This window comes from Xiphias gladius, chromosome 22 (genome assembly GCF_016859285.1).
Source record: "Xiphias gladius isolate SHS-SW01 ecotype Sanya breed wild chromosome 22, ASM1685928v1, whole genome shotgun sequence".
Classification (NCBI taxonomy): domain Eukaryota; kingdom Metazoa; phylum Chordata; class Actinopteri; order Istiophoriformes; family Xiphiidae; genus Xiphias; species Xiphias gladius.
The window spans coordinates 18,436,525-18,461,790 of NC_053421.1; the positions used below are offsets into that span (position 1 = coordinate 18,436,525).

Genomic DNA, 25,266 nt, shown 5'->3' on the forward strand with positions numbered 1-25,266 from the left:
CTACAAGAAACACACAGCATGTATTACAACAGATTCGTACTTAAAAGAAGAGGTCAAAGTTTAATATAAATAAGTTTCAATATTATAAACCTCTGAGCTTAGGTTTACGTGTGAGTTAGTCACTAGTGTGTACTGGAGACAGTGCTGCTATTCTTTTGGATATGCATAGATCAATAGGAGAGACAATATACAAACATAAAGGTTATATACAGTCACAGAACCAGTGTTTTTGCATGTTTAACTCAGTTACAACTAATCAAGAATAGTGTACTTTACATTCCTGCAATGTTTCCTTTTGGATTTAAAAAGATGATCTTAATAACGTCCATGCAACCACTGGCTCTCATTCAATTCAGAGCAGTGTTAATATCAACCTGAGGATGCTTGAAACCTGTTTGCAATATGTAGGCCATCACAATAAATGTCATTTCTACTTTTATCTTTGTCAAAGCTTCATTACTGTGTGGCTTCAACTGCGTTATCACACTAAAATAACATTACTTGGACAAAAATGGAAAGAGTTAAGATTTTTTCATTGTGATGGATTACCTGCCTCCACCATGTTTCAAATCTCTGCAAATAAGCTTCAGTGCTTTGAGTGCATTAAATCTAAATGAAAGGAAAACAAAGGCTGCCTGGAGGATAAGAAAAACATATTTCAAAATCTAAAAAACTGTTTCATGTTGTGAACAATGTTTAAAAAGTGATTTGTAGTAAACCGATGAAAACATGCAAAGACACTGGTGTAGTTCTTCCACGCCTCACCAGGTGTTACCTTCACAGTACATGTGCCTGTATGAACACACAAAAACACAAACAGTGCTAACAAATGTAACTCTTTAGTGCATAGACAGTTTACAACAAAGTTCGTGGGAAGAGATGGTGCATTCAGGTTCTGCTTGATAGCTGATACATTTTGACTTTAACATCTTGTACAAACCGGATATACTGATCTAATTTTGGCGACTGTATCATAAATGTCCAATTTTATCCTACATGGAAAATTTAATCCAATGATTTTTCAGTATGTTTTCATAATCTAAGTAGACCAGTTATCAATACTGCAGATGGCCTTTAATGCGCAAACACTGTATGCAATTTTTCTACCACAAAACAGTGAAAGTTCAGTCATATGTCTCAACTCATTCATCATCAAACTAGCCAACATTTGCCTCAAATTTGCAACATTTTAGCTTAAATGCACCTTCTCAAACAAACGTACCAAGTGCAGGACATTGCAAATACACGATTCACATCAGAGCAATTGCTTTTACAACTTTTACAATGAAAACAGTTCTTCATTTCAGGAGTAAATGCTCATCTCTGCTTCTCTTTGGAACTTCCTCTGTATGTAATTTGCGATATTAAATGTATTTTAGTGCATTCCCTGAAGAGGATTTTGTAATGAGGTGTATGTTTGTTTGTTTTTTAAAAAATGTCTGTCATTTTCCCAGAGGAGTTTCTTTTTTCCATGCTAAAATATAAAAAGGTACAGTACGTCCTGTCCCAAGGCATCACTTTTTGGGGTTGTCAGAGTTCAGCCATGAACCGTCCTCCTCAACCTCCCGCCGGACAACCAGGAGCATCTCTGCCACATCCTGAGAAAGCTGTTCACTGAGAAATGAGCTGAAAATGACACAGATGACGCAGATGATAACTAGAGTGCAGCATCCCAACACACACAAATAGTGAGGTAAGCCTCATGTGACCACTCATATGGGATAACTCACTCACTTAGAGTTCAAGCAGTAAACAAAAGCCAAGTTTTGATTCAGAGCAGACCAACACACACACAGATTACAGAGAGGCCTGGAAATGTTTTACAGATGTACATGCACATTCTTACCGTAGCTCTGCTTCTCCGCCAATACAGACGGGACTCTTCAGTTTAGAGTCGAGGTTGTAGTACTGTCCATTGACTTGCCGAACTGCGAGCCAGTGCCGCCGTCGGAGAGGGAGGGACACGATCCCAAGCGTTACTCGTGATGGGACATTAAGAATAAAGCCCTGGACCTTTGACATGCAAAGGCTCTGTACTGTTCTGTATTTAAAAATAACAGAAACAGTGTGTTAAACAAAAATTCCACTTTGAGATATTCTTAGCTAACCATCTGTTATATTCAGTGTATTCCAGGAGATATTTAATGATGAACTGTAGCAACAGACTCTTATGGTTGAGACTGTTAAGAGAGTGAGTAAAAAGTGAGAGTCACTCCCCATATTTACAATGCAATAAGACCTGGGGTTGCACTGCATGATCGTCTACTACTTGTGCAGAAATGAGTATCTCTGCATCTGTCTGAGAGTCTAAAAAGATGACTTTGTTTATTGATTAAGATGGCCTGACAAAAAGAGCTGATTCTTAGAGATACTCTTAATAGCTTTTTAATCACCTAACTCATACATGTAAGGTACATTGCAAAGTGAGTGTCTTGAGCCGGACTGTCCAATGTTAGGGCAGCAAGGCTAGAAGTTGCTTAAAAGAAAAGTTTCTAATCACACAGGACTCGGTGTCTCACTCACCTGCGTTTGTCCCACCACACTGCAGCCAGTTCCCTGCTCTGCAGGGCTGCCATGATGACGTTGACGTCATAGTTTCCCGTGCCTAACAGTGACCGATGAGGGTTCACCACACACTGTGGAGCCAACCTGCAAAGAGGGAGCAACAGACCCATACAGCATTTTAAAGGGAAACACCGACCTCATACTTGGTACAGTTCAGTTTTAAATTTGGCCATTGGTGATTGGGAATCAGGACCATTCTCAGGTTTCCTCTGCTCTCTCCTCTGTCAGAATATCTCCACACTCTGGGCCTAACTGTCAACTATCATCAATTGTAATTTTAATTGGATAAAGCTTCATTTTTCCAGAACCACCCTCCATTCATATAAAACTTGTTTATAACAACATGAAAGTTACCCTGAAAATTACTGTTACATTTCATATATTTTTAATTTTTTTTCAACTGTTATCAAGTGCTGGGTTGCATGTTCAAATGTAATCTTGTGAACCCACAGATTTGTATTCTACCTATAATGATAAAATTCAGACAGTAGAAATCTGTGGGATCACAAAAAAGTAGCTGTGAAGATACAGCCAGCTGCTGCATAACATGTAAAACAAAAGTGTTTTAATATGGAACACTATTGAACCAAATTATTAGTATTTTTTTTTAATTAAAGAACTTTATTTAGAATATTGTCACTCTTAACAATGGTAACATGTCAACTAAAATCGAGCATCTATTTCATGATTTTTTAAGTAGGCCCACTCATACAAAGTAAGATGTACATTCGGAAAGTACAAAAAGTCTAAATAAACAAAGATCATTTATTATAATACATCAAAACACAGAATGCCCTTAAGAGAATTATGGTTAAGTACAGAGAAAAAATAATAATAATGATAATTAATTAATAAATAAATAAAATTGAGCAAAAAAAGAAAGAATGAATCAAATTAAAATAAAAAGGCATTCTACATTAAATCTCTTTATTCAACCCCTGAAGGAGACAGTGTGCGCACACATTTCTCATTATGAATAATTTTAACAGAGTCAATGTCATTTGTAAAATCTGCGATGAATAGCTCGACAGATGGGTGAGATTTCGAAAATTTGGATTTATGAATATGAAAATTATCCAATGGTATTAATAGGTATTAATAGTCTGTTGTATTTTTTGGTTCTTGTTTTCATAATATAGAATGATATCTTTGGCTTCCAAAATAATTGCTAAGAAAAATCACATTTGTTGATGTCTGCAACAGTTTGTGGGATATACACACTACGTCCGTTTATTAGGAACAATAATAAATCATACCTTCATGAAGGTTATAATGTTGAGATTTTATTGAAACTGGGGGGTGGGGGTGATGTGTTTGTGTGTGTTTGTGTGTGTTTGTGTTTGTTTGTGTTTGTTTGTGTTTGTTTGTGTTTGTTGGGGGGGGCTCTCTGCGACACCCCTGTTGCAAACTACTGCTATATGATTCATGCTTTGAACGGAAGGGTTTGTTTATTGATGCGAAGCAGCTGAATGTATTTCCACACACCGACACATCATTCAGACGTTACCCTACCGTTTGCAGATGTCATCGGCTGTCTCCTTGGTGAACACCCGTTCCTGGAGCACGTTGTTGAGCGCATGAATGGCGCACAACTCCAGTCGTTGCTTCTCGTGAAACACCTCTCCTTCGCTCATGCTAATGTTTGCTTATCGCCCACAAACACACAGAAGGAGTAACGTTAACGGATTAATCACCGGGTAACGTTACAGTGGGTTAGCTAACACAGCCCGCTCAAGCTAACGGTAACTTAAAAGTCGTTACAAAACTGCTTACCGTCACAGAGGCTAAACTGTGACAGCCTGCTGAATTTCGCGGCTTGCAGTTTGCAAAAAAGTTACTATTATTAAACAACAATAGCCAAATGAAGCTACTGACCTGCTGATAAAGCGGTTTCTCGTTAAAAAGATGCTGGGGTCTGACAGCTACATCCAGAAACCGGAAGCAGAGCCGTTGTTTTTGTTGTGTTGTGTGGCTGTCACGCCCATTTACGGTATGTGCACAGCAGCACTAGAAACACCACCACTTTAACCGTGACTCTGCTGAACTCGTTCAAATAATAATAAACGTTCCGGGAAACTTGTCGCTTTGTTTAAGGACACCGAACATAAGCGCTCGCAACCCATCCGTCTGTATCCCTGCTGATAACTGTGGACGTTATGTCAAAGCGCCACCTAGTGTTCAGCCTGGTTATTGACGATGATAACTATGGTGGGCAAGTAGCGCTCCGTGGCCCTCCAACAAAACGATTTCTTCCCTTTAGTTTAAACCAAAAATCATGATTTTTCATAAATCCACTGTAGATAATGACATAAATACAAGTATCATGCAGGGCTGCATTACCAATCAGGCACAAGGGGGAAACTACCCAGGGAGCCCACGAGGGTACAGCACACGTGCAGTACTTGATTACTTGTACTTAGTTAACTTCTATCACTGGGTAACATGCAGAAAGATCCCCAAGCCAGAAATCAAACCATGGATGTTGTGGTTATGTGTTACGCACCTTAACCATTAAGCCACCACATGCCCCTAAAATGTGAGCTCCATTCCCGTCTTATTGAAAATTGGCCTCCAATTGTGAGATATTTGGGAGGATGAAGATTAGATGACTGTCATCTGTTACAGCCACATGTACATATAAGGCTCTATATAGTATGCATATCAAGAGTGTATAATGTAAAGAGCGCACTTATTTATTTATCCATTTTTTATTTTATTTTGCCTTTGTTGGACATTGACAGCATGAGAGACAAACAGAAAACAGGTGGAGAGAGGGGAATGTGTATGGCATGCAACATGGGTCCCCAGCTGGAATCAAGCCAGGGATTTTGCAATTATTCGGCATGTTGTACTGGAATGCACTGGAATTGACTTAACATATAAGAGCACAGACAGAGAAGCAATCAGCAGGTTCCATTCCAAAGAGTTTATTATCTCTTTCCTTCAGTCAGTAAGGTATAGTTGAGTGGTTTCACTTCTACAATTGAGAGAAAGTACACATACAGATCAAATTACATTATCTTGAAAACCGAAATCAATGAACAACTCCAATCACTTCAATCAGTACATCGAAGCATCCCGACTTTAACAGATCATAATCATGTCAGAATTAACTAAAGAGATTAACTTTATAATGACAAAGTAAACGTGACTTGGAATATCAAATAAAATGGAATAAACTACTCACTCAACACACTCAGAAACAAGGAACAAAGGACAGAGGAAACCAGCTCAACTGAAGCGCAAACAGTGAATCGACTCAGGACAAGGAACAAAGGACACTCACTGCACCTGTGCCTGCTTCCAAGGCATGTGCTCCTGTGCTCCTCAGTCCAGCAGTCATGTGACCCCCACTTCCAAGAGCGCATGAGTTACAGCGATTGAATAGCTAAAAGTCTGTCAGACACGTATGGTATGATAGAATCTTATAATCTTAATATTTTAAAATGCAGGTCTGGAGATGGAAATATTGATGCTGCTTATTAGCCGGTGGTGGCCCTTCCGCAGAGCATTTTCATTTTATGAGACTGTAACACACGGACTTTCATCTGGAGAAGTACTCTTCAGAATTTTAGCTTACTCTGGCTGTTCAGTTTCTTGTTTGTGCTTTATAGAAGTTAGTGTCTTGAGTCACGACAGAGGCAGATATATCTACAGGAGTAGCTAGAACACATAAATCTGGATACCTTAAAACATCTCACTAAATTATGGCAGTGTATTGCTGTTGTTGTGAGATAAAAGCTGGGTTCAATGGGTTATAGGTATTAGGGGAATCTTGGTAAGTACATTGTGCAGCTGGTTGCTAGTGGAGGAGGTTAGATTACCGTTCCTACAATCTCACTACGCCTTTTTTGGAAGTTTGTCTTGGAATGTTTTTATTGTTGATGATATACTGACTAAATTTTGTTAGTTCTTTTATTAGTATCACCCAGTCACCTGAACTCCTGCATCTTGCTTCCTATAACTTCCACAGTGACTACGGAAATAAGTCTTGGACATTATTGTAACATCCTGACATCCTGACATTTTTTTTTTGTAGTTATGTGTGGTTTGATGCACTCCTTCTTGTAATGTCAAATAAAGTAAACTAAATTCAACTAAACTAAAAATAATTGTAGTCTATAGGTTGTGAAAGTGGCCAGCTCGTACTATAGTTATGTACATTTTAGTGCATTTCTGTGGTGACACCGGTGCTGCATAAGCAGGGTTTTATGGTATATGGCGTTGAACAACGTATCCTGTGGGTTTTTGCCACTGCCACTTTTAAACAAGAAGAAAATCTTGTTGTGTCTTGCTGTGTTTGACTGAATTACATTTTTTTTTAGTTGTTTTCCTTTTTTTTTTGTTTCAACTACTCCAAAAAATGTCTTCCTTTATGTTTACTAAGGTGAGCTGAGTCTGCTTTTGCTGCTTTTGATGGCTATGGTCACAGTTTCCATTTGTAGGCTTTCAGATTGGCTGCAACTTTGAATTCAGTTTCTGTTTATCAATCTCATCCTAACTAGTGTTGGAATGAAACTTGAAAACTTGAGTATTTTCTTTTCAGACATTTTTATACTTCTACTTCACTACATGTAAGAGGAAAATATTGTATGTTTTACTCCACCGTGTTTTGACTATATGGTCACTAGTGGCTTTACAAATCTAAATTTTTACATGCAAAACCTTGATGAACTTATAAAATATGGTGCTGTATTACAGAATAAACTACCCAACAGTGTACACACTAAGAGCTGAAACCTTACATTAATTAACAGAAAGGTAAATGGCAACTAATTTTAACTGTCAAAAGTAATTATTCATGTAAAAATACCAAATATTTCATCTCTTCTCAAATGTGAAGATTTGCGGCTTTTCCTTTTTAAATTTCTTTTAATTTTTTTTATCATTTGTAATCATTTTAATGTTTGGTCTATTGGTTGGACAAAATGAGCATTGTGAGGGTGTCACTATGGGCTCTGGCTAATTGTGACATGCATTTCTCACACTTTTCTTATGTTTTACAAACCAACCAATTAATGAATTAATTGCAAAAATAATCAGGAAGTTAATCCATAATAATCATTAGTTGCACCCTTATATAAAAATAGCTAAAAAAAAAATTGGTTCTATGTCAGCCAGGAACAACAGTAACATGCTTCTTACACACGAATCCATTGTTAATAATAATTTAATTATATGATAGGAGAACACACATGGGAGGCATTTTGCTGCATTGAGTACTTTGCTTTTAACACTTTAAGTACATTTTCCTGATTATATTTACAGACTTTTACTCAACTCGCATTTTCAATGCAGGACTTTTAATTGCAATGGAGTATTTTTACATTGTGGTATTAGTACTTATAATTAAGTAATTTGGTAAAGGATCTGAGTACTTCCTACACTACTGAATCTACTAATCGAATATTCTTATGTTCACTAATGTTCTCTCTTCCCCTGCTTCCAGATGAGTTTTTCTGTTTGGACGCTTGTGGATCTTCTATATCTTTATTGTGTTTCATTATCTTTTCAGTACTGTTCATGATGGGGGTGGGGTGGGGGGTGAGTTTTTCAAACGAACCAATAACTGACCAGCATCAGTCTCCGTGTGGCTGATAGGGCTTTCGACTGGGACGCAATGACAATACTGCATCATGATTGGCTAAAATTTTATGACGTATCATGTCACTAATATGCCCATTGGTCGGTTGTGATAGGTTAAACTGAGGATCGTATTTTTGTTCCTGTGTCAACGAAAAGAAGAAAAGAACAGCAGCCACGGAGACCGGGCTAAGTTGTCATCAGAGATAGTTTTTTTTTTTCAAAACTTAACGGAAAAGTCACCTCTTACTTGACACCAGCCAGGCACCCACTACCTTAGCAGAACTAATTTAAAGATGGTAAGTCGGATAGTCGGATAGCCGAGCTCACTGCTAACGGCTAACTGGAGTAGCTGCTAGCTTGATCCGATGTTTAGTCGTCGCCAGCCGTCGAGCTTTTAATTTGGATTGTGTCTATTTGCTGGAGTCTCTGGCGTTAATAAAGAGTCGTCATCTACATTTGCACGATTTAACAAATCAATTGAACATAATGAAGACTGTATCACAAATTTTAAAAACACCAATTAGCTTTCACATTAACGTTATCTGATCGAGGCTAGGCTAGCACTGCCAACGCTAACGTAAAGTTACCTAGGGACAGACGTTCAGATTTACCTCACAATTATAGTAATGTTACCTGGCTTTTCTGATTGTGTTGATGCCAGGTAAGATGATGTTAAACAAGTTAAGTTAAAAGTTGGATGACCCGTGTGAGGATACTTGCGGGCTGTAAGAACCGTTGACTGAAAGGTAAAACGTCGTAGCTCACGCGGAAAAGCTCAAGGTTTGTTATTCGTTAAAATGACAATGAAAATACAGTGAAGAGCGACCGCTGATGAAGAGCAGCCAAACACAGAAACAGGAAGAGAAGAAAAAGGTCTCATATTGATGTCTTATGCTACATGGATCTTGAGTGATATGCTCTTTAATTATATTTCGTTATTAACAACACCAGTATACTGAGCAGTGTTTGTGGATATTATTCAAAACGGCCACAACTGGTTTGTTTTAGTGTTGGCACAATTAATAGATAATCAGGAAATGTCACAAAATTGGCTGATTTGATAATAGCTTCATATTGCTCATCAAAGCTGATGACAGTATTCATTGTGTTCACAAACTTGATGTGGCATTTTTGCTAAAGTCCATAAGTTAGTACAAAACAGGTTGCCTATCTAAAGGAGTTAAAACCATACTACTTGCTGACATGGTGTGCGTTTTTGCAGATGATATGCTTTAGGAAAAATATCATAACAGTGGCTTATTAAAGGTCTGATTAAGATTTTTGTAGTTGTTGTTGACCATTATCAATATACTGCATAAAGCTGATAGACATTCAGGTGTATGTAACTATTTTCTGTCTGCCAATGTGTACTTCATCTCCTTCGGTCAGTAAGTTAATGGCATCAGTAAAGCAGCTTTACCATTTCTCTCAACCTTATCAAAGTACCCCGACTTTTAGATTTTCCCTTATAGTAGGCCTGCATTTGTACATATGCATAACCTGAGTTGGATAAGCCTTCTTTATGTCTCTCTCCAGAACTCCAATGTGGAGAATTTGCCCCCTCATGTTCTTCGCTTGGTCTACAAAGAGGTTTCAGCTTTAGCAGCAGACCCGCCTGAGGGTATCAAGATTTATCCCAGCGAGGAAGACATAACTGAACTGCACACAGCCATCGAAGGACCAGGCAAGGACTGCAAATAGATAGGCCCTATGTGTTGCCTTGTGTTCATTGTAGTTTTTTTAGAATCTCACACCGCCGTGTTTTTCACATCTCAGTATTGGTTTTGGACCTGTTTCTGTCTGTCCATGAGGCAGTTGTATTAGCATATTATTCTGTTTCATTGTCCATAAAAAAACACCTGGTCAAATGAAATAACTGAAAGGTCAATACACACTGGGTATTGTGTCATTTTACTGGTTCGACATGAAAACTATCAGGTAACAATCACATGATTCTTGAGTAGACTCTGCACTTTAAAGGTTAATTTAAAAACTGCAGCTTTTAATTTGTGCTGCATCTGCGTCATAATTGCAGCTTACATTATGTCAGCTGCCCCACCACTAAACATTCAGTAAAAGTGCTTCATAACTATTTTTCAGTAGGGGAGATTTCACTTAATGGCCAACCTTCTATTATAAACCTAAGGTAATAACAGCTCTTGTCTGTTAACCCCTCTCTCGTATGATGGCTAAGATGTGACAGTCTTCTGCTCCACTATTTTTAGGTAGTTGTTGGTTAACTATCCAAGCCTAATTGTTACTCTTTGTATCAGTTACTCATCAGGCTAACATCTTCTAAAGACGTGCATTAATGCATCAATTTTAAAAAGTAGAAAATATTCTTTTCAATTTCTCCTTGAAAATTTACATGAATGTGATTAATGGACTTTGTGGGGTCTTGCTAATCACATGTGAGACACATAACCCACATGAACCACACACACCTAACAACGTCCATGCTACTATGTCACTATAAGCTCATTGCTTGAGACCATGTTATTGTTAAGAAAGCCTTGAAGAGCCTTACGCTTGTTCACATTTTGTTAGTACTGGTATCACATATTTGCAAACAAACTACAGCCAAAACTGTCATTGCTTACCTCAGTCCAAGGACAGTGTACTTATAAGCTACAATGTATGTTTTCATCCAAAACCAGATGGATTATAATCAAAGGCAAGGGGTTTGAACTAAATCATCTGTGACTAATTAGGATGTCACTTTTTTCTGTTTTTGTTAGCTGGCTCAGTTGCCGCTCTATGACCCTCTTTCTTTTTATGGAGCAAGTTTGGCATAGTATGGACATACTGTTCATATGATTAATTCTTTATGTTTTGACAGAGGGAACTCCATTTGCTGGCGGCATTTTCCGAATGCGTCTGGTCCTTGGGAAGGACTTCCCTGCGGTTCCACCTAAGGGGTATTTCCTGACCAAGATTTTTCACCCCAACGTGGGTCACAAGGGAGAGATCTGTGTCAACGTGTTGAAAAGGGACTGGAAGGCAGAACTCGGCCTCAGACATGTCTTACTTGTAAGATGAACCATCAGTTTTTGAGTATCAACTTGTTTCCTCGACTATTTTTTACATTTCTGTCCTCTCCTTTATTTCCCCACAGACAATCAAGTGTCTTCTCATCCATCCGAACCCAGAGTCGGCTCTGAACGAAGAGGCCGGGCGTTTGCTGTTAGAGGACTATGCAGAATATGAGTCCCGTGCTCGTCTGCTTACAGAGATCCATGCCATGGGCGGGCCCGGTGCGACCTCTGGGGCTCCTCAGGACCCTAATGATGGCCCACAGCCAAAGAAGCACGCAGGAGACCCCACAAAGAGGGCGGGACCCAGTGCAGCAGCTGTGCCAGCAGCTCTGGGTAACGGAGCTAATGGAGCCAGTACCACAACCAGCAATAGCAACAGTAGTAGTAGCACTAATAATGTAGCAGGGAAAAAGAAAGCAGATAAAAAGCGTGCATTGAGGCGACTTTAATACCTCAGCAAAATTGTGTGTGTGTTTGTGTGAGTGAGTGCGTGCGCGCGCGCGAGAGAGTGTGTAAATATAAATATTGAAGTGTGCTGACGATGTTTTTGTTCCCTTTTTTTCTGACACTTTCTACCACCAATCCAGACTATCCACTTTGTACTCATATCTTACCCTTTGTTTTGCCAACAGTTTGTCCTGTTGGCATTACAGCTTTGTTAATTATTTCCACACCGGAAGACATGATGAAAAACATTATTTCCTTCTTTGAAAAGAAAGAATACACTTTCACTGCGAAAATGATGCCATATTTTGTATTTTTTCCCTTGGCCATCTTCTGAATGAATGACACAGGGAACGGTCTTCACTGTGCAAAACGTGGCCTCTAATGTCTGTCCATTAACGAAACATAACTACTGTTGTCTCAGACTTGATAGCAGCTCTTTTTTAAGTGTTTCTTGGTAAATGCTGCTGTGATGGTACTGTGTACTGCTCAGCCAGGCTCGCTCTTGAGTCCAAACCAAGATGTTACTTTAATTAAAGTCAGGTTTTCAAATTGAGCTCAAAGGAAATAGTGGTAGATGTTGCTAAACAATTATGCAAGAAGTCACAATTAGGAGAGAAATATTGTTAATGTCACACAAAATAGTAACATCTTTTTAAATTGTACTTTTCATAACTGTGAACTGAATGAAGTAAAGGTATGGAAAGAGTTTGCAGCAGAGTGTAGGAAGTCTGTTGTGTTCTTCATGGAGTCTCAACCCCCTTTAAGTTTTTTTTTTTTTTTTTTTTTTTTTTTTAAATTTCTCTAAAACTGTTTCACTGTCCAGTATTTTCAGAAGTTGTTTATAATTGACATGTTAATATTCAGCTGTCTTGTGGTTGTGTGTGAAGACATTGATCAGTGGCTGTATGGGAACAGGGTAGGTTGCCAGACAACCATTAAAAAAAAAAAAAAAAAAGAATCATCCATTCTCTGTATTAAGCATACAGTGATGTGACTTGCTTAAACTGCCCCTGCCTCCCTACAAAGCAGTATGTGCTCTTAAATACCCAGCTCTCCAACCAGCCATGTGGGTACCAGAGAAGACATCAGTAGGAAAACTTCCACGTTTGATAGAAATTGTCTCCCCACCCGTTGCACTGGCAGGGTTTCTTTGGCAGGTTTTCTCTCAGTTCTAAATACACGCGGGGCCTACATTTCCCAAGGAAACACACTGAAGCGCTGTCTTAATGTAGATGGAAAAGGTGCCTCTGATACTCCTGTTAATGTGCAGACCGTTGGCTGGATATTTTGTGTCCATTTTAAATTATTTAAATAAATAAAACGTTGAAATATGAGAAGTGAAATGAGAAAATGAGTCATATTTGCTCTTTTATTTGGTGCTGCTTTGCATGCACAATTGTTTGTTAAAAATGTAACCTCCACAATGGTAGGTGCAAGTATCGGCATAACCACTGAGAATGGAATCTAGGGTGAAGCGTCTACTGCTAAGTGACGTATAATAGCACTTCATTTTGTTTATAGTGGTTCCCTGTTCTGCAGTGATGAAATAACCATTATGAGGAAACCAGTGATTGCATCGATCCTGAAACCAGTGAGTGAAAGTGCATCCGGTAGAGTGTCACTGGACTGTCTAATAAAGGGCTCCACTGGCCTCTGCTGCAGATATGCAGCAGCCCGCCCACCTGTGTAGAAATAGCAGACACCTGGGGTTCCACTTAAACCGCTACACCTTCCCCAAACTCCATTTGGAAGAGCTTACCTCTTTCCCCACCTGGTATCCACCTCCATGGCACAGCCTCCCTGTTAATGCAAAAGCCATTTTCCTTGCTTTTATGTCAAAAGAAAGGCTTGAAATGTTTGTTTTGTGAAATTATATGAATCTTTGGTCTGATATGTAGTAGATGTTTTTTTTTGTTCCTGTCACACACAGTGTAAGGATGTTAATTGGGATTCATCCTGCAGACCTAACGTCTAATCCCTGATTTCATTTCATGCAACTCAATGCTCGGTTAAAATTTACTGAGAAACCTAAACCCGGTTTTCATTCATGTGCTGAGGGGTCGTGAGGAGGCAGTTATTGTACGTGACGGTGGACTGAGGCCAAACAAAAACCAACTGCACCGCTTACAAGCCTCACATTACAGGTCCCCTCCACTCTTGTCGTCGGGTTTTGCGGCTTGGCAGCTGTCCCCTGTTCGTCCTGAACTTAAAGAGATCCCTGAATTGCCCGTGCAGGTCTGGCTCTAGTTGACAGTTTCGTTCACGCTCCAGCGTTAAAGCCTTTGCGCCAATCCTCTCCCCATCCCCGTTTTCATCGCTTTCATAATTGCCACCAACATAATGACACAGTTGCTGTGGCAACCGTCTCCCTCTCCCTCTCTCTGTCTCTCTCTCTCACACACACACACACATACTCATTGGTCTTCCGTTGAATTTTCCGGCTGCTTTAATCTTGGAGGTTTTTCTCAATTTTACAGCCTTGTCTCAGCCCTTCCTTTTACTTTCTTTTTTTTTTTTCCTGTAAGGACAGTAGCCAAAACCCCTGAGCGGTTACCGTCGGAGCCTGTAAAACGCAGGCCTTCGAGGTCACTCCGTTACCGGAGGGGGGAATGAAATGGAGGTGAAGAAAGACGAACGCCACCGGTTGAACGGGCCTAACGGCCATCAGCGCCGAGCAGCGCGGAGTTGAGAGTCTCGTCAGCGCCAGTCTGACCGACCAATCACAGCGCTCCCGTCCGTGAGGCCAGTTCGCCGTTTGGGGGGGTGTAACCTATGGGAGCCATCCTCGCTCAGTTGTAGAAGGAGAAAAGTTAAATTGGGGGGATTTTCTTTTTTGTTTTTGTTTTTTTTCGGGCGACACGTTTGACGTTTTGAGCATCTGACGCCTGGACAACTGCGTGTTCTCCAGGATAGTGACACTGTAAACTTGTGCTGTGCAGCGAACGGGATTTTCCGATGTAGTGTGAAGTCGACTTGCCTCGTCACATGTATCAGAAAAATCTCAGAACATCTTGTTGGCCACGGACTCTCTCTCTCTCTCTCTCTCTCTTCCCTGTTCCCGTTGTTGTTTTTTTTTTTGTTTTTTTTCCTTTCCTTTCTGCCGTGATAATGGATTATCAGTAGCCGGACGGAGACACATCAAGAGCGACTGAGATCTGCAGCACTTGTAAAAAAAAAAAAAAACCACGGGCATTTGAAACAGGTGGCAGATCCAGCAACAGTTCAAGCTGTCCGGATCGTCACCCGCTACAATAACAGGCTGCCATCTGAGAAACGCTGAGACACAGTGCGCAGGCTCTCCCCGCGCGGTCCTCCAGCATCCAACCCCAGAGCAACGCACAGGTAAGACACGACATTATGCACCTTTTATTGATGCAACATCAATTACCGAATTACTGCCCGAACTGTTTTATACGTTCACTGCGTGTTTCTGAAAAATGAGTTTGGCGTCCGTTTAGGACGAATCAGCTCGTGCTGGAGGCTGTCAAACAAAACATTTGGATGAAAGCTGCGCCACAGAAACATCTGCACTTAGGCTCGATGTTGGGCAGACACGTTTTGCATCACTTCAACACTTTAATCGCCAAGTGCCAGCACATTGCGACATTATGACCATATTGATAGACCACTGATACACACACACACACACACACACACAGACACGCGCACACAAAGACACACCGGCACGGATACACCCACGCACTCTTAGCCTACTGATACGTGCCAGTCATGTAGATAACCCGCATGCTTGTTCATTGCAAGCAGCAACTTATTAACCTGATGAAGGATGGACTGTAGGCTGAGGAGTCGATGTCCAAATCACTCGGCTCCTGCAAAGTCATTGCGCAGCATATATTTTCCCGATAAGACTAAGGCCACCGCTGCTCCACGGCTTTCCCTGTGATTCAATGGCTTTTGCGTCAGCATTTGTATTCAGGTTTTTGTTTGTTTTTGTTTTTTTTCCCCGTCACCGATTCATGTCACAGTGCGCCTTGCCACAGCGTGTCTAAAGAAAGAGAGGCCATTTTGTTTAATTTCCAACAAACACCTGTTGAAATTGTTGCATGCCCCAGACCGTCTGCACAGCTTGTCAGCATCCTGCAACCAAAGTAAGAGGGCCGCTTGGATCGTTTGCTTTCATGATTGCTTGCTTTCAGTGCCAGGAATCTGTTGAGATAGTTTTTCCTCCCTCCAGTGGCCATGTAACTCAGGAATGCATCTTCACAGTTCTCACTATGTGGCCTTCACCCTTTGCTTCCCATCCTCGCTCTCCCCCTCTCAGCTGCATTGCTTCAGCAGCACAGTATAGAGAGAGATAGCTACAGGAACATTTGCTGCTTTTGTTTGTTGAGTCACTTTGCTGGAAAGATGTAATATTAGACTTCGGGATTTTGGGTGCAGAAGGACCGGCCCTCAATAATTTAAATTACTATTTTCTGCAGTTTGAATGATAAACTTTGTGCATTGTTATACAGCTGTAATTGCACATTTACCCACAAATGGTTTGGCTATTTGGCCAGAAAATCCTCATGCAGTGAATGGGGAGTCAGAGCAGGAAAAAAAAATGGTAATGGGAGTTGAGCAGCGAGGGCAGATGACAGTGCAAGGCATCAGTGTCATCTTGTCGAGCAAGAGACGGACAGATGTGAATTTGAAATCTGGTTTGGCTAATGGGTGTAGATTGGATTCTGCTTGCCTTCTCCTTCACTGCCGCTTTCACTCACACACAGACAGAGCTGCAGTGCTATTCTGAGAGTTAGCTGCCTCAACCCACGCACAGAATCTGAGAAATAGAGAAAGGCAGAATGAGGGGAAAAAGAGGAGAAGGAGGGAGGAAGAGGCATAAAGGAGAGGCAGAGACTGGCTACAAGGAGGTTTACAGAATGCCTACTATCGTCTCTCACATGCACACACAAGTACACACACACACACACACACACACACACACACACACACACACACACACACACACAAAGCCTTTGTACAGTTTCAGATTTGTCCCCTTTAACTGTTCTAACAGCAGCTGATATACAGTCTTGATTAGCACTCGTCTTGTGTGTGGCATGGACAGTATTTGCAGATCTGTTTGGTGGTGCTGTTTGTGTGATGTGTTATGTTGTATTTGTAAGTGCTGGGAGAAATGTACTTGATTCGGTGCCACCCACACACCGCCCTCCCACTCATGGTCGTCTCTGCATCTATACCTCTGGCTCTTCCCGCTCGCCACAATCTCTTTGCTCATTTAAATGCCTACCCTGGATTTATTCCTCTGCTCTCTTTCTCTTCCTTTCTGTATCATTGGCTTTTTTAGGAGCGTGTTCCTCCTGCAGCCAAAAGGGCACACTAACCAACACTCGGCTGCAATTAATAAAAAAGTGTTGTGTGCATGTGTATTAGAAAATGTGCGCACACACAGGTGCCAGGAAGTGAGGAGAAGAGGTTGCAAACCTTTTTTCTAATCGTGTCTCTCATTTGTGTTACAGTGGTCACTCGGCCAAGACGTTCCAGGTTTGCTTGTGGACATGTAAACCTGAAGACAATTCTGCAAATCAAACAGAACGTGTAGAGTCGACAGGAAGAAAAAAATCTCCCTGAGAATCTCCCTTTTGGAACATTAGTCAGTGGGGGAGCCGCTGCTTTGTGTCTCTCATTTTTCCTCCGCTGAACTCTCCTCAGAAGGTTAGAGGAGCATGTAACTGAAACGAGTGGAGCCCTCGGGGATTTTAGCATTCTGTCTCCCCCATCTGTGCCCACATTCTCTGCTACAGATAGGGACGTTTTGATAATTACATATAATTATAATTTCTGTGGGAGACAGATCTGCCTCTGTCTATTATTGCCAACACCTCCAACATAATAACTTCACACATTTACATATTTCTCAACAAAAGTGATATTCTCTGAACCTCGGAGACAAATCGGTAATAATTTTACTTAGAGAGAAATGTCACATGGACAGGCGATGTGCCATTCAGTCCATGTCTGATGAGTTATTTTGTGCCTAAAAGCTGAATGCAGCGCATTTAAAATCCATAACTTTAGCCTCATTTTGCTATGTGTATCACAGGCTGTGAGTCGTTTCCTTGGTTTAGGCTTACTCCTAATTTTCAGTTGTTACAGTCTTCTAGCACTTAAGATGAGCCTGCCTCATTATCACCCCCATTCCAATCACAGTAATAGTCAGTGCCAGGCGAATACTAATGCACATTAATCCGACCATAGAAAAGATTGAGATAAAGTACATGGTGTCTCTATAGATGTTAACAAGTGCCTAGAACAAGTTAACATGGATTCCCTGCTCCAGGGAAACTAGGCACCATTAATGGACAGTTTTCATCTGTGGGGCAGTCTGTTATTCCCATTTGATTGTTTACAATGCCAAAAAGCACCAAATATATGAAAAGAGTTACAGATTTCATACGTTTTTTTTGCAGAAAATAATTGCTTACAGCTTAAATAAGTGCCAATTCTGAATGTATGTAGTGCCGGACTGAAACAATCATCCAGGAATGAACAAAACAGATAAAACCGTTTACATTTGACAAAGCACTGGCCATAGACTATTGTTCAAGTGCCACGATCAGCACAGGAATGTATAGGACTGCCATATTTTATTGAAAATACTTGCTACTAATTTCTAACGGGCTTTATACTCACAAAAAACAATTCAATCGAGCAGAGCGTCAGATACATGTTCTTTTGTTCAGTGGGACATGTAGAATAAGACATTAAGGACTAAAAGCATGAAGATTGCTGTTTTCAATTTGTCCTTTTTACAAAGTTGCATCCATTTTACGGTTTTAGACTTGAGAGGTAGGTTTGGAGGGCAAAAGATGGAGTCATTACACATTCAGACTTCCTGTCCAGCATTAAATTAAGACAATTTTAATTCCATTATTCACAGTTATTGAAACCTGCAAGCTGATTTTGATATATATTTTTTGTTTTAATTTTTACTGTCCCTAGCCTTTTCTATCATTACATCATATAAATACTCAGCTTCTGACAAAACAAAAAACCTGGTTTGGAGTTTCATCATCCAACGTTTCTGAATGAAACTACTGATACATCATCAATATCCAGTAGGTTGTACATGCTTCTTGAATATTTCACATGCCATTTTAGTGGGTTAAACTGCAAAAGCGGATAAAGCATTGTAACTGCATTGACTCAACAACAGAAAATAGATCTCTTAGTCATGTAAAAATGACGCCCACCACCAATCTCCGAGTCCTCGCTGTCTCCCTGCTCTCCCTTCTTACTGCCCCACTTACCACTGTTGTGGAGACCTCTCTGTCCCCCCCTCCTCAGCACATAGACCCGTCAGGGAGGCCGTTCACAGAGGAGCCCAAGACTGGCCCCAGTCCCTCGCTCCTGCTCCTTGCCCTCCAGGCTAATATTAGGCCAGCTGCTCTCCAAGGCAGGACCAAAACCCCTGAGAAACTTCCAGAGACCTCAGAGGGAGTTCTGGAGACACCTCCGAGACCCCTGCCCCAGGTCATGTTCCCCAAGAATGTTACGTCAGCGGAGGCCCTGGCTCCTCCCTTAGGCGCAGCCCAGGTAGCGCCCATTCGACCACGGCTGATAGATGTATGGATGGATGTATGTCGGGGGTATTATGACGTAATGGGACATTTTGACAGTGCTTTCAACTGCTCCAAGGACACCTTCATCTATTGCTGTGGAACCTGCCACTACCGCTTCTGCTGTCCAGAGCGTAGCCGGCAACTGGAGCAGGACAGCTGTAAAAACTATGACTCTCCAGACTGGGCCAAGCCACAGACAGACGCCATGATTATACCAGATGAATTAGGTCCTGACCCGGACTTTGATCCACTGAAACAGCAGAGCCACAACACTGGCTTTGTCATCGGTGGTGTGGTTGTGTTCATGGTGGCTGTTGCCGTGGGCATCAAGGTGGTCTTCAACAAGGTGCAACAGGAAGCCAACCAAAGGGACCTCAATATGCCTAGGTGAGGCTTAGACATTTATTTCCGTCATCCGCTGTCACTGCTGAATATGTTTCTTCATTCCATGTATGGATACTGTAATGAAATTAGGTTTTCAGGACTCCGTAAATGGCCTAGATTCAGCATTCTGGGCTCAGAATAATGTTGTTAGTCATCAGCTGAAACATATTTGATCTTCATCATGTGGCTGCTGCAGAACTCATGGTTGTCTTGATTTCCTCTGGGCTTTTTTTAATCTCATATATGGCCCATGATCTTGGCAATAAATATGTGAATTTTGATTTTTGTACAGTTTACATTTTTCTATCTTTGGCTACATTAGTGGAGGATTATGGTAGTAGACCAGTATTAAGTGGCGGTTGGTCCCTTAAAGAATGCAGATAATTAACAGCATATTTTTTTTTTCTAATTCTGCTTATTGAAGTAGAAGTTTCATCATCGTAGACAAATTTCTATCGAGACTATAAGCAGGTTGATTGTGAAAAAGACTGTGGCTGGTTCCTATGCAATTCAAATACAGTATATTTTTGGAAAATATAAGATGTCTGTTTAATAAATTACTCTCAGATCTTTGCTCTTAAATCAAAGATCTGATCTGAGATCCGATCAATCTCTCAGATTGCTTTTTTAAGTTAATGTGTTTGCTTAAGCCTTCATCCTAGCATGAATATGTTTGATCTGTTGCTATCAAATATGAACCAATCTGCTGTCCAAAATAAGATCCCTTGTGAACAATATTTCTAATGACAAATATGAAAAAATCCTCATCATAAAACGAGTGCTAGTCCTAAAACATAGGCTACTAAGTATAACTTCACAGTGTTTGAAATGTTGGTAGAAATCGATGTGATATTATAGTCAGCCATTAGCCAATTATTGTCAAGTTTAATCTCATATTTCCTTTTTGTTTGTGTTTATTATATCATTAGAGCCCTGGTTGATATGTTGCGGCACCAGTCGAGCCCAGTTCAACAGGATGAGAGAAACAACAGCGTGACTCTGGCTGTGGGGGACGGACAAGGGACACTGGGGAGAGCTCCAAAAAATCTTTATGCCCCAGGACTGCCCAGCAAAGACAACAGATGTGAGGGTTAAGGGCTTTTACAGCATTAGTGAACAGCACAATCAGATGCACAATCAGAGCTTTTGGAAATGCATTCTCTGTATCCAGAGGCACAGTGTGCATGTAATTTCTGCATATGAATAAAAGATGTTTTTTTGTGTGTCCCACCACCAAGATATCTTTAAAACTATTAAAGAGACAGGAAAAATAAGAATCCTCTATGGTGGTGTGTAAAATTTTTTTTAAATCTGTAGCCTCAGTATTTCTCTTTGGTCTGGCTGTGGTCATTAAGAAAAGATTCCTCTGACTGCCTTGTATGGTAATATTAATTCTCCACTCCAAAATTCAAGTAGTTCAATACACTGGAATCTGGACATAAATGCTTATAAAATATGAATGCTTTATACGATAATGTCAAGGTGAACTGATGCAGACAGTTATATGTGCATAGTCGCCTTGATCTTTTTATGCTGAAATACCATCGAACTTGAAACTGCCCGACATCCATTTTGTCATCTGATTACCTTATGTTCTTTTGATTTACAGTGGGCAATTTGCAACACAATTTCATCCACTCATCAGGCACCAGCCCCAAACACACTGCAACTATCGGTAAGGCAGCTGGTGAAAGATGGGCTCCTATGTAAATTACATGTAATCCCCACGACGCTTCATTTACTTCATTAGTTTCATTTGAAGCTCAAAAGTAGACTCATTCATCCCAACAATAATAATGATTATCATAGTTTTGGTTGCTTGTGTTAGTGTTGAAAGCAAGTTAAAATCTGTCTGTTCTGGTGAATGTTAGCAGATTCACACACTGCTACGTGCAGTGCGCTCTATCCAGAGGAGCAAATCTCATTTAACACACAGTCGTTTTTCCTCCCTGTGGTCTCTGTAGAACGCACACCTCGAATGAACAATGCTCAGCTGGCAGCTGGAGGCACCCTGCTCTCCAGTAAACACAACAACACCAAATCCCAGCCTGCCTTCCACCACTCCCTGCACAACCTGGCTCAGCTGCCTCCCTCCTATGAGAGTGCCACCAAGCCTGAGCTCAACAGATACTCCTCACTCAAACGCCTCGGTGAGTACCTTCATTTTCGAGAAATGAGGACAAAGGTACCTGTCTGCCCCTCACTCCCCTAACAGTGCGGTTTGTGCACTTGAGTACTGAAGCACGGTGACCCTCTTGACACCATGGTATGAAGTGCAGGATTCGTCATTATGTGCTGATCCTATTTACTGTGGTGATAAACAATTCAGAGAAATTTTGTTTGGCTTCCAGAGAAAGGTCTTGATGAGTACTCGTCTGGTTACTGCACCACCAAGCGCCGGCCTCACACAGCCCAACCGGCCCTCCAGTCCTCTCAGCATCACCTCCACTGGGGTGGAGACTACACCCTCAGTGGGAGAGGAACCCTCCCCAGGCATGCAGCTCGTCCCTGGATCCCACCACCGCCTTCTGGCATGCCTGCTTCACCCACCCCCAATCCTTACCCTCTGGATCCCCCGGAGCCCCAGTACAACCCCAACTACGACACACTCTCCAAGCCCCCGAGGAAAGTCAAGTCCACTGACCAGCTGCTCAACATGGGTGATGTCCCTGGCAACACAGGGACTCTGTCCAGGCTATCCAAGAACCAGCAACACCAGTACTACAAAGCCATGGCTGCCTCCAATAAGAACTCCAACACACAGACCCTCACCCGCAAGACCCAGGACAGGCAGGAGAGACAGGAACGGCTGCTCATGTCACCGGACCATTTGGAAGAGAGGATGGGGGTTGGCGGGATGGGCATTGTGGATCCCTACGCCCACACAGGAGGGATTGTCCCCACGCTGCCTCGTCAGCAGAAGGCCCAGTCCCAGCAGAATGTCTGCGCCACGCCCTCCCTCGATCGGCACCACATGATCAAGATGAACTCTCACCCCACGTCTGGACGAGAGCAGGAGAGGAACACGGCCATGACAGGGCACATGAGTGGGGGCATGGGCTGGGCAGGGGAGATGCCCGGGGCGGGAGTAGTCATGGGAACGGGAACACTAGGGGGCCACAGTGCGAGGAGGATGGCTTTTGCAGCAAAAAGGCAGAACACCATTGAGCAGCTACATTTCATACCAGGAGGGGGCGGTGGGGGGTCAGGAGGAAGTGGAGGAGGCAGTCAGGGGATCAGGACGGGGAGTAAAAATGAGGTGACAGTGTGAGGTTTGTGCCTAATGTAGAGTTTACCCCTCGTGTATGGTATGGGAAGAGATCACCCTTCTGCATTTAACTATTAGATATACAACTACAAGAAATAAAACTAGAAGTATAAAGTATAGTAAAAGTATAACGTGTTTAGGCTATTCAAATTAGTGTTATCTTGTAATTAAATAGCTTAAATATGATTACTTAATAAAACATCTAGGTGGGGAATATCTGTTCCAATTATGTGATAGCCTACATCAGCCATATTTTGTAACAGAATTTGCCATATTGCCATATACAGCGGTGCCATTACTTGTAGAAAGACAGACTAGAAGGGTGAAAAGAAAACAACAGAAGTGTTGTTCATAATTTTGTTTTTATATATGTGTTTTTGCAAAAAGTACTCAGGAGCCATATTAGATAGGGAACCAGACGATATCAAAAAAAAAAAAAAAAAAAAAGAGGTCGTTGAAGAGGAGGACAATGTGGAATAATATATTAAAACAGATTTCACAGAGAATTGAGCCAACTACCTGCTGGACTGTCAACATGCTCAGCCCTCGCCATCAACGATTTATTAAACTGAATCTCATGGGTAAAGAGCCCGGCGGACCGGATGAGTCTGAACCGTGTGCCTGGTGAGGGATTTTGGAGATCTGACACTCTGCTGAACCAACCTCATCCTGACACAGGGAAACAGAACTGCTTTTTGTTGCTTCCTATGTAAATGAGCGGACAAGGTGGGGGCTGTTTCTCACTGGGAGACAGCAGCCTGACACTATTGATAGGACTCTGCGCCCGATTTAAAGTGGGGACGTGCCCACATTACCGATCCGATGCCTGGGTTGCCTAGTTTTCCATGTGACCTTAGATCAAATCCCCAGAGGAACTCACACTCTGATCACTGTTAGACTACAGGAGTGTCAACTGATGTTAGATTACGTTATGGGCAAGGTTTCCCTAGTGTTCCCATCTATGGATCAGGACCTAACTGTAAAATCAGTGGGTTGCCAAAAAATATAGAGCCATCAGTCTCAATGTTACAGAAAATCTTGACATGAACACATACGAGTCAAGAGAGTACAGAACAGGCGTATGTGTTCAGGGTACCAATAAAAAGGCAACTTGCTTTAATGTAGGTTGTGTATGGGGAGCAAAGGTTTTTCTACAGAGCACAAATGAATAGACCATGACAGAGGTTGCACTTAGACAACTGTCCTTCAAAGCCATTTGTGGAGATACAAAGAAAATACCACAGAGGAAGCTGGTCTGACAATCACCATTTTATTCTTCTCACCAGGTGACAAATAGAAAAAAAAGTCAGTGATATTTTGTACAGTCAAAGGATTGGCTTCAGAGCAGGCCAAAAACCTCTGAGGTCTTCTCCTGCATCGCTACGTATGCCGTAAGAGACTCGGATGGTTAGGAAGCCCTTCCCATCCTCAAGACGAAGACCTTGCTGTATCATAACGCACTTCAGCCAGTATGAGTTTCAAAAAAAAAACAAAAAAAAACAGAAAAGAGAAAAAAAAATCTTCATCAATAACAACGCTTATCAATACTAAGGGCTATCCTATCCTATATACTGTAGTATGTGATATCTGTGGTCCATATAAAATGCTATCTCTTTCTCTTGATTTTGTGTTGATATTGTCATGATGTATTAAGTATTAATGTGTACAAAAAAGGAGCAATTTAAGCACAGTTCAAAGAGAAACACAGAGACAAAATTTTGCACAAATCTATCCCCTGATATTTGCACCAGATACAAACATGCTTTGTATCGTGTCCTCAAGGTTTACATTCTGTACAAGCAGGGCTGAAAGTGTGACTGATCAATGTATCAAGGTATTGTATTGAGAAAGGATTTTTTTTTTTCTTTAATCAACAGAAATCAGAGGTAGTTACCCAGATCAAAGAAGGAACGTTTACCTGCTTGGTTTTTGTTCAGTCATGTGAAAGGATACGGAGATGAAATGCTGATAAACAGAAACACAGATTTCATTCGGACAATCTTCCTATACACAGTGCTAAATGTAGTTGTTATGAATATGATGGAGTGTTATTATTAATAATTATTATAACTGTTATGGTTATTATTAACAATTATCTTATGATGTGACGTTCTTTTACTTGGTGGGATTTAAGTGTTTATTGTTTTTAGATAACTAGCATTCTCATGACTAGTTGGTTTTTCATACATCTGGTCATAAATTCAAGTTTTAATAACGTTCCAAATCTTGATGCATGCCAGCTCCATTTCATTGAGAGGCATTTACAGTATGCCTGGATTTTAAGGTCATCGATGCTTATATGGCCAATTTTCCAGCTGTATGTACTGTGCCTAGACATCGGCCTTATGACTTCTTGATCTCAAGTGATTACTTAGGTTTCCACTCTGGTACAAAA

The 25,266-nt window shown here is 41.2% G+C and overlaps 3 protein-coding genes across 3 annotated transcripts; 2 read left to right on the forward strand and 1 right to left on the reverse strand.

The window, feature by feature from the left end:
• Positions 1-4,955, reverse strand: josd2 (Josephin domain containing 2). The gene is made up of 5 exons (XM_040118921.1): positions 4,441-4,955; positions 4,078-4,210; positions 2,524-2,649; positions 1,847-2,041; positions 1-1,626 (listed from the first exon to the last, which is right to left on the reverse strand). The coding sequence occupies exons 2-5, from the start codon at positions 4,197-4,199 to the stop codon at positions 1,515-1,517; spliced, it is 555 nt and encodes a 184-aa protein (XP_039974855.1). The 5' UTR covers positions 4,200-4,210; positions 4,441-4,955; the 3' UTR covers positions 1-1,514.
• A 3,280-nt stretch (positions 4,956-8,235) lies between these two features.
• On the forward strand, positions 8,236-12,981 carry ube2s (ubiquitin-conjugating enzyme E2S). The gene is made up of 4 exons (XM_040118964.1): positions 8,236-8,447; positions 9,688-9,835; positions 10,991-11,181; positions 11,267-12,981. Exons 1-4 carry the CDS (start codon positions 8,445-8,447, stop codon positions 11,633-11,635), a joined length of 711 nt encoding a protein of 236 aa, XP_039974898.1. The 5' UTR covers positions 8,236-8,444; the 3' UTR covers positions 11,636-12,981.
• A 1,812-nt stretch (positions 12,982-14,793) lies between these two features.
• On the forward strand, positions 14,794-23,273 carry LOC120784408 (protein shisa-7). Its single transcript, XM_040118201.1, has 6 exons — positions 14,794-14,975; positions 17,117-19,606; positions 20,533-20,687; positions 21,213-21,278; positions 21,568-21,753; positions 21,955-23,273. The coding sequence occupies exons 2-6, from the start codon at positions 18,840-18,842 to the stop codon at positions 22,872-22,874; spliced, it is 2,094 nt and encodes a 697-aa protein (XP_039974135.1). The 5' UTR covers positions 14,794-14,975; positions 17,117-18,839; the 3' UTR covers positions 22,875-23,273.
• Positions 23,274-25,266: the final 1,993 nt, after the last annotated feature.